This window comes from Tigriopus californicus, chromosome 2, assembly GCF_007210705.1.
Source record: "Tigriopus californicus strain San Diego chromosome 2, Tcal_SD_v2.1, whole genome shotgun sequence".
Lineage (NCBI taxonomy): Eukaryota > Metazoa > Arthropoda > Copepoda > Harpacticoida > Harpacticidae > Tigriopus > Tigriopus californicus.
Window position 1 is genome coordinate 1663774 of NC_081441.1, and position 9891 is coordinate 1673664.

The 9891-nt window shown below is 44.7% G+C and overlaps 1 protein-coding gene across 1 annotated transcript; it reads left to right on the forward strand.

The window, feature by feature from the left end:
* The first annotated feature begins 5445 nt into the window (after nt 1-5445).
* Nucleotides 5446-8404, forward strand: LOC131876950 (uncharacterized). The gene is made up of 2 exons (XM_059222495.1): nt 5446-6753; nt 7221-8404. Exons 1-2 carry the CDS (start codon nt 5757-5759, stop codon nt 7223-7225), a joined length of 1002 nt encoding a protein of 333 aa, XP_059078478.1. The 5' UTR covers nt 5446-5756; the 3' UTR covers nt 7226-8404.
* The last annotated feature ends 1487 nt before the right edge of the window (nt 8405-9891 follow it).

Consider the following 9891-nt stretch of genomic DNA (forward strand, 5'->3'; position numbering starts at 1 on the left):
TCCCTTCCCTCTGCTTGCATACAAATTAAATTCATCGCTCCCGGACCGTCACATATTATAATGCCAATATTAAGCGCATACACTCAATTCGGAAGATTCACTTGCAGCATTCATCATACCATCACAAACTTTAAAAGGTTAAGTTATTTGCATGTTTCTGATTCCAAGACCTTCCAGAAAATACCATTCCACTCATAGACCATAGATCCCTTTGTCATTGAGATGACTCAGGTAAGAGAAATATGTATTCATATGAAATTATTGAATATGAAATGCTTGTCTATGGTGTTCTATGTCTTATTGAAGGTCTTGCTAATAGTGTGCACCCTGGTTTGTATTTGTTTTTGGGTGCTAGGGTCGAGGGATGAGCCTCGCCCGGCCAGCGAAGCCAGACATCACATCGTCCTTGTACTTTTTCCGATAGGTAGGGTCGTGTCCGTATCAGTTTTGGTTCTCTATTGTGGGCATGGTTAGCGTCGTAAAGTTTCCTACAGAAAGTCAGGGAGGAGATTTGAACCGGATACCTCTCTTGCATCAGAAAACTGTGCTAACCCCGAAGCCTATCTAATGGTGTGAACCCGTTTAGTCAGCTGAGAGAAATAAATGCTAGCTTATGGTGTCCAATGTCCTATTGAACGTCTTGCTAATGGTCTTCTGGTATACAGGTCACTTAACATGTTGCTCATGCTCATTGAACCTGTTCTAGTCAAATGTATAAATACCGTACTAGCCAGAAATAGTCAGTTATCAAGTCCATTCAACTCCTTCAGGGTGATGTCCACCCACAAGTATAGACCATGGCACAATCGGTTAACTGGCTGTGGGTCCACTGTGGTTCTCTGTTCTCCAGTGTTGCACTCCCAGTGTAAGACGGATGTGACAGATTGAGCGTTTCACTCACCTCTGTATGGGAGCAAGCTTGAAGGCAGTGGGCCAAGCTGGGACGGCCTCTTGACCCCCTGGGAAGAACCGGTGACCCCTTGTTCGATGGCCTCGTGACCCTTGTTGATGTCCTCATGACCCCTTGTGGAAGGACAGTGACCCCTTGGGAAGGACAGGTGACCCCTTGGGAAGGACCAGGTGGACCCTTGGGAAGCACCAATGACCCCTGTGGGAAGCACTGATGAACCCCCTTGTGGATGGCCTCGTGACCCCATGTGGGATGGCTCGTGACGCCATGTGGGATGGCCTCGTGACCCCTTGTGGGACGGCCTCATGGACCGGATGACATGGACTGGAGCAATTTGGACCCGGATGAACATGGACAAATAAACATGGACCCGGATGAAAGTGGACCGGATGAAAATGGACCCCGTGACCCCGGATGGACCTGCAACCCGGATGACTTCCCCCCCTGTGTGAGGAGGTGTGGTATACTGGTGCATGAGCATGTTGCTCATGCTCATTGAACCTGTTCCAGACAAAGCTATAATACTGTATTAGTCAGAACTACAGTCAGTTATCACAAGTCCAGTCAATCTCTGTGGGTGATTTCCACCCACGAGTATAAAACAGGTGTGAACCCTAGGTTAGTCAGTACATAGAAAGAAATGCGGGATTATTGGTGTTAAATGTCATATTGAAGGTCTTGTTAATGGTGTGCACCTCTGGTTTAGTCAGTGCAGAGAAAGAAATGCTTGCTTATGGTGTTCAATGTTCATTTTGAAGGTCATGCCAATGGCGTGCACTCTAGTTTAGTCAGTACAGAGATATAAATGCTTGCTTTTAGTGTTCAATGTCCTATTGAAGGTCTTGCTAATGGTGTTTACGTCTAAGTTCGCATATGATATTTTGATGCTAACTCTGTACAAGTCGATTGTCCAGTCACATCTTGAATATGCCTCGCACCTTTGGGCTCCAATAGTTCAACAGATTTGCAAAAGCTCGAGTAGGTCCAAAGATGTTTTTACCAGGATGTAAGAGAACTCTTGTATTGGGAGAGTTTAGACAGGCTGGGATTGTTCAGGTCACAAAAACGTCACAAAAGGCATCTGATACTGTACATTTGAAAAGCATTCATGGGGTTTGTCAGGTTTTAAGGTCAATTGTAGTGACTGTAGAGGCTTTGCTTGCGTTTTGGTAACACTTTCAAGCCTTTGAGAATCCAGGTTATTTCGAACAGTGATGTCCAAAACATTTCTTTCTCGGCCCTTCAGTGTTCAATTTGTTGCCCTCAAAATTCTTTGGGGCTATATAGATGATCCAGAAGCAGGATTTAAGCCAAACTGGGAAGGTTTTAACTGCAATTCCTGATTAACACTTTTATTTACAGGTTAGCTAGATCCGCCAACTCTGCTTTGTTGGTCGATCAGATAATATATGAAATTTAAAGTTAAGTAGAATAAATAAAGATCTCGTTTTGAACTGTTGGGAATTCCATGTCCGTTGGGAGATTAAAATTTGGAATGTTCACACCATTAGCAAGATCAACTCAATATGCCACGGAGTTAGCACACGACGTGTCCCTGACAAGGTTGCACAATCATTATGAGTTAATCTTGTTAATGGTGTTAAAGAAATCGTGTTAAAACGGGTTTTAACATAAGCAATGATTTTTTGACATTTCTGGGAGGCAACTTTTTTCCCAATCAGAAGATTTTCTTTCATTTGAGCCAAAGTCTTGCTAATGAGTCTTGCTATCCCGGTAAGTCTTGCAAACCCTGTACAAGAACAATACAGACTCTTGTTATTACGTTTAATGTCGCACACGACATAGAGGTTAGTTTTTGCTTCAGCACTTACGTTTGTGATTTAATTTCTAATTACTATACATCTGTGCACATGTTCGAGGCAAATGAAACTTGAAGGGAGCTGCTGCTAACTCCAGAGCCAGCTGCAACAACTTGTAAAAGTGTGGCTAACATCTTCCCTTTAGGGAGAGGAGAAAAGCTTTCTAGCAAAATGAGTAACATCTTAGTGACACATTCCTAACCTTTCATTGTTGGAACTGTTCTAGTTTCTTTACATTTCAATCAAACTACTGCATGGTCTCGGTTTCATAATGATTCATGGATCCTGTTGGCGAGTACTTCCGTGTGTTTTTATACAGCTTTTGGAGCATTTGCCCAATACTTTGAGTTGAACCCAGTTGACCTGATCTTGACACGTGGAACAATTCACTTCATCACCCTTTTATTGCAATATTTTGCACCGGTCAAAGGCTAGAATTATCCAGAAGTGTCATTGGTGGTGGCCTTATAGCCTTTTTATGTCATAGCTTGTACATTCTGTCGCTACATTTACTGCCTTTGGGGACAGCAGTGATTTTCGGCCGTTCCACCGCTCCTTTCACGGCATTCTTTTGCCCGTGTCTTGGCTAAGGAACCAGTTTCATTGGTTAAAGGAGTTTGTATTGCCCTCCTCCTCCTGGGCAACTCTTCATCATCCAGCACCCTTTATCTTCAGTGAATTCAACGGAGTTTCATCCATGGGTATGTCAACCATAACGCTAATGAAAGTCATACTCATGAAGTTTCATCTATGTACAAACTAAATATGATGCTCCTGAGGCCTGTCTTTGAAAGCCCATACCTCGGAGTTAGCGGCTTGGATATTAACCGCTATGAAATTACACTCGTCAATGTGGTGAACAAATTGCTCATTCTGGGTAACGTCCAAGCCTTAACTCAGAGTTTCAAACGTCTAAAAAACTCGCCTCTGGTTTGTTATGAAGTGAGATGGCTTTTCTCTTGCTCGGCTTGCTAGGGACGGCTACCCCTGGACGTCACACTCCCTTTTCTGCTCAACAGAGAGAAGGCGACTTCTGTCTCATATCTCTGGGTGCTTCAAGTTCTTAACTCTTCAACTCATGTGTACTGATCCGGAAAGGCAGCTTTTTAGCTTAAAGGACCTTAGCTAGGGCTCCCATCTCTAGGAAAGGCGGGTACATCAGTAAAAATCAAAAACGCCTAACCAAGTGTCAAAACGTGACCTGCCTTTCTAGGAGTCGAATAAAGGTTGCTTCAAGACTCGTTCTTGATCTTTGATCGCTCGGCAGTACCTTTTTTTTGCTCAAGTTGAGAACCCTAACTGAGGTCCTTCAAGCTAAATAGCTGATTCGCAGGAGAAGCATACTGACGAAAAATGTGACCTAGGAGCTCCAGGTTAACTTGCCTGCGTCTTATCTGCTTTAAAATTTCCATGTTACTAGAAAACAATGAGCCTGATAATGTCCGGCATGAAATGTAATGCCTATCAAGGTAATAGTTTTAAACATTTTTACACGTTTAAAGGGGCACTTTCCTAAAGGAATGTGAAGTAAACTCTTGGCAGTTGTCAGCTTTATTGTCCCTTTTTCATTGACTGAAGAAAGTTTTTCCATTACAAAGTATATTGACAATGAATGCTTTTTACCTTTGCTACTAAAGAAATCAACCAAAAGTGTTGATCTCTTTAAAGATCTAATAAAGACGTAATATGTGGTAAATCATACAATATTGTCTCCATCTTCACTAAAGTTAGCTCATGTTATTCCAATTTTTAAAGGGGGAGATAAGTCGCTCCCAGTAATTACAGGCCGATTTTCTCTCACTTCGAATATTGCGAAGGTGTTTGAGAAGATCATGAAGTTCAAACTTGTTGAATTTCTTGATATTCATGAAGTCCTTCCTCCTAGCCAGCATGGGTTCCGAGCACATTTTAGCACGGTTACCCAACTGATTGAACATGTTGAGCGGGTTATTGAGGGACTAGAGAGCCATGAATCAGTTGATGTAGTTTATCTCGACTTTGCCAAGGCCTTTGACAAGGTAGATCATGGGCTTTTAGTTAACAGGCTCCATGAAATTGGGATCCAAGGCAGGGTTCTCAATTGGTTAAAAAGTTTCATTTCTGGTAGGAAGCAATTGGTTAAGGTTGAGGGATCCCTTAGTGACATACATGATGTCAAGTCAGGTGTTCCCCAGGGTTCGATCTTAGGCCCCTCTTGTTTATTATATTCGTTGCCCCGCTTCAAAAGCTTAGTATCACTGCCAGTCTCTCTTCTTATGCTGACGATACAAAGTTAGTTTCTGGTAGGAATGGCCAAGATTCCAGTAGCCTTGCAAAGGACTTAAATCGAATCTACTCTTGGGTAACTGAGAGTAATATGGCCCTGAACGGAATGAAATTCCGCTCAATGACATTTTGGGTCAACTCCTTTAAATACTCCACTCGTAGATAATGGAGGTAAAGATATTGAGCAGGTCTCATCTATGAAAGATCTAGGTGTAGTCCTCCAAAATAGTGGAAAGTTCGATGAGCATATCCAGCTGAAGGTGGGTAAGGCTTTTCAAATGTGTGGTTGGATATATCGCACGTTTAAGTCCAGAGATAGCATCACGATGCTAACTCTGTAGTACAAGTCGATTGTCCAGCCACATCTTGAATACGCCTCACCCATTTGGGCTCCAATGAGTTCAGCAGGTTTGCAAAAGGTCGAGCAAGTCCAAAGATGTTTCAATAGGAACATCACAGGAATGAGAGAGCTCTCGTATTGGGAAAGGTTAGAACGGTTGGGATTGTACAGTACATGTATGTCATTCTCAAATAGAGATCAACCGAAATACATGTCCCCTCTCTCGATACCTTATTTCTCGTTTCACAATCATGCGCTGGCGCAGTCGGCAAGTACGTTAATTTGAAGTACTGTCGGCAGCCCATTCCTGATCAATCTTTGTGCAGAAGTTTCTGGAATCGGAGTGATCAGTGGTCTATTGCAGGTGTTTCACATCCATCCCTGAGAGGGTGTTGAAGAAGCCACCTCACCTGTGTTCATCATGTCCAACAGGGAAGCCATCCAGACGCTGAAAGCCAGCCGCAGTGGGTTCAAATCTGCTTTGACTCGAGCCAGGAATATGGTGAAGGTCTCGTTGGACGAATATGTTGATGGAGAAGACCACTCTCTCTCGGAAAACTTGCTTCGTCATTGGGACGATCATCTCCAAAAGTTCCTTGCTGCTGATGATCAGGTGATGTGTGGTCTGGCGTCCGATATGAAGGATGCAGATCCGGCTGTTGATGATCACGTTCAGGCTTTTTTAAAACCCCAAGTCCTTATTACTGGGTATCGACGAGAGGTTGAAGCCGTTAATCGGCAGACCATGGTTAATTCGAATGTTGCAGCTCCCATTCCGGATGGTAGACACCCCGTTCTTCCCCGGTTGGATGCTAAGAAACCTCCACTGTTGGAAGAGGATACCACTCATAAGACATTTGTCAGGTGGCGACCGTTACGGAATAATTATTCCCAATTAACTTACCTTGAGCATTGGGAGCGGGCCATTCAGGTTGGATTTTTATGGGAATGTTGTAGCCCAGGATTCCTTCGCATCATTCAGCATTCCCTTGGGATTCGTGCGGACACGGGACGAACTGTGTTTGAGATACTGGATATCATTGAAGATCATCTCCGTAGTCTTCGCAATGTTCACATGGATATGAGGGACCTTTTGAGCGTAACACAAAGAGAAGGTCAAGATTACACGTCGTTTTGTAACACAATTAGAGGATTGGCTGATTACGCTAATACCTCCAAGATAAGTGAAGATCGCCTTCTTATTGCCCTCTTATTCCAGGGAATGCGCCACAATTCCGACAAAGCTAAGGTTATGGAACGGAATCCAGCCACGCTTGACGAGGCCAGGAGGTACATCTTGGAACTTGAGACGGCTCGCAGTGGGGCTAGGGCCTTTGGTACCCCCTTGCTGACCAAATCTGTGAATGCCGTGGACCACAATGTCAATGCCGCTAAATCTTCATACAAGAGGAATGGCGGTAAATCTGGGCAGAAGTTTGGGAAAACAAACATAACAGACTTGTGTCCACTGTGTGGGTCTTCCAAGAAACACGTCCGCGCTGATTGCCCGGCTCTTAAGTCTTCATGCCATGGGTGTGGAAGATCCGGGCATTGGCAGACTGTGTGCAAAAGTAGTGAGAGGAGTAAGGTTGTTAAGGCCTTATCCCAAAAGGGAAAAGTCGTCAGTGGATTGCACCTTATGGTGGCATCTTCATTATCACGTGCTCGCAAGAATCAAATTGAAGTATGCGTTTCTCCTCGAGATTCAACGAAGTCAGTAAGACTTCGGTTTTGCGCAGACACGGGAGCAGATGTCGTTATAATGGGGATGAATCAATTCCGGGATTCGAATTTATGTCAACTCATCTCGCTGGAAAACAAACTGCACGATATCCACGTTTCCGGTGTGGATGGTCGTTTTATTGACATATTTGGTACTTTCCAGACTGACCTTTCTCTCGACGAGTTTCACAAGACGTCCGACGTGACTGTTGTCGTGAGCCGCGATCTCGACAATGCCTACATCAGCTTGCAAGTCTGCCAGGCACTTGGTATCGTCGGCCCTGATTTTCCCATACCAAAAGTATTGGTGGTTCATGGACGTGTCAACACGGACACTGGCGTCGCAAATCCGGCCAGCCCTGTTTGGACGTTGAAGGACAGAGAAGATTGGATTTCTTTATTGCCTGTTCATCCTTGCGATGATGATTTCAAGTCTGTAGAGACTAAACTGACCTCTATTTACAGAGAGGCTTTTGATGACACCTGTCTCAAACCCATGAAAGGCCCTGTGGTGAGAGACCCAATGGTGATCACGCTTCAAGACGGGGCAGTTCCCTTTGCCATCAACACCGCCCGAAGTATTCCAGTCCCCCAACAAGAACCTGTTAGAGCGTTATTGGAGGACATGGTAGCTCAGGGGATAACGGAGTCGGTGGGCGATGTTCCCACACCATGGTGTCATCCCCTTGTGGTCGTGCCCAAATCTGATGGTTCCTTCAGACTTTGCGTGGATTTGACTCGCCTGAATTCTCAAGTGGTGCGGTCCATTCATCCAATCAAAACGGCTCAGGAAGCCATCTCCAGATTCCGGTCTTCTAATAGGTATTTTGTAAAACTGGATTTGGTCAAAGGTTATTGGCAAATGCCTCTGGAAAAGAAATCGCAAGCATTAACAACGTTTATCACACCCTTTGGAAAATATCGTTTTCTTCGATCCCCAATGGGTTTTATTTCAACAGGCGATTCTTTCTCATACAGAGGCGATGTGGCAATGTCTGGTCTTGATATCCAGAAAGTAATTGATGATATTGCTGCGGGTAAATTATGTTACCAGGATCTTGTACGACTGACCAGCGAGATTCTAGAACGCTGTGTCCAGTTTGGCATGACAGTTAACGGGCGTAAAAGCGTAATAGGCGGGGCGGAGAGAATTGACTTCGTGGGATTTAGAATTTCTAAAGACTCCATTGAGGCCGACCCCGAAAAATTGAATGCGATCCGTCTTTTCCCCAAACCCGTTGATCGACGGGATCTGCGTTCTTTCATGTGGTTAGTGAATCAGCTCGGTCAGTTTTCTAGTCAAATATCAGTTTCGGCCGAGCCTCTTCGTGGCCCTTTAAAGACCAAAAACGTTTTCATGTGGTTGCCCGAACATTCTGTGGCTTTTGAGTTGGTTAAAGCTGCACTCACATCTCCTCCTGTACTTGGCATGTTTAAGCTAGGTGCAGATTGGAGGCGTTAGCCATATATTGGGCCATCAGGAAATGTAAAATGTACCTGACGGGCCTTGATCATTTCACTGTAGTGACTGATCACAAACCATTGCGGTCTATCTTCAATGATCAAATGTTGAATTCGATAGAGAACGATCGAATATTGAGTTATAGGACTCGTCTTTCTCAATTCAAGTTTACTGTTGATTGGAACTGTGGTCAGACTCACTTCATCCCCGACGCCTTGTCCCGAGCTCCGGTGCCAAATACTGATGACTCTAATACAAATGAAGATGACGACGTCCTGGGAGATCGTACGAATCTAGAAGTTGCGCGTATCCAGGCGTCGATGTCCGATATTTCCTTGGAAAATTTGGGGAAGATTGCCCAGAATTGTCCCAAATATAGTCGTTTGATATCCGCTGTGGAAAAGGATCTGGTGGGCAAATCTAGCAATGATTATGTCTCCCTTTTCAACAAAGTCTCTAACAAGCTTTCTGTGGATAGATCTTTGGTTCTCCGAGGGGCATGTATCGTCATTCCTCCGCCTGCAACAAAAGATGTCTTATTATTACTCCATTCTAGTCATCAGGGTGTTGAGAGAACAAAAAGAAGGGCTAGGCAAATTGTATATTGGCCTGGATTCAATTCTGATATTGCCAATATGGTCGAATCCTGTCTGGAATGTGCGTATTTTTTTTCTTTTGGCGGCAAGGATTACCTGGTTTATTCAGATCGGTTTTCTGGTTTTCCCTTTATCGTGAGATTCAACTCGTCTCCGACAGCCTCGGGCTTGATCCGAGAACTTCGACCCATCTTCGCCACAATGGGTGTGCCCAATGTGTTCCGATCGGATAACGGGACGCCATTTGCGTCCTCCATGACTCGGGATTTTTTTCAATAGTGGGGTATAGAATGAAGACCTTCGTCGCCTCATCACCCACAGTCGAATGGGCATGCTGAAACAAATGTGAAGAGCCTGAAACATCTCCTGGCTAAATGAGGGGGCGAATTGGGGTCTGACGAGTTCTTGTCCTGTCTTTTAGAACTCTGGAATACTCCGCGCGCTGACGGATTATCTCCGGCCCAACGTCTCTTTGGACATCCTCTTCGTTCGAAATTACCTGTTCATTGGCGTGCCTTTCTTTCCGAGTTTCAGGTGCAATTGGACATGGCCGACGTTAAACGTCTTCGGGACGATCGACTTCGGAAAGTCCACTATGATCGAACCTCCCGTGTCCGGAAGAAGGTACCTGTGGGTCAGCGAGTCTTGGTTCAAGATCCAACGACTCGTCGATGGGATAAACTGGCCATCGTTGTCAAGAACAAGTCACCACGACGATACGTCTTGCGTTTTCCCTCCGGCCGATTGATGGAACGGAATATGCGATATCTTCAACA

Coding starts and splice junctions, on each gene's coding strand:
- LOC131876950 (XM_059222495.1), top strand. CDS start 5,757: ATGTCCAACAGGGAAGCCATCCAGACGCTGAAAGCCAGCCGCAGTGGG.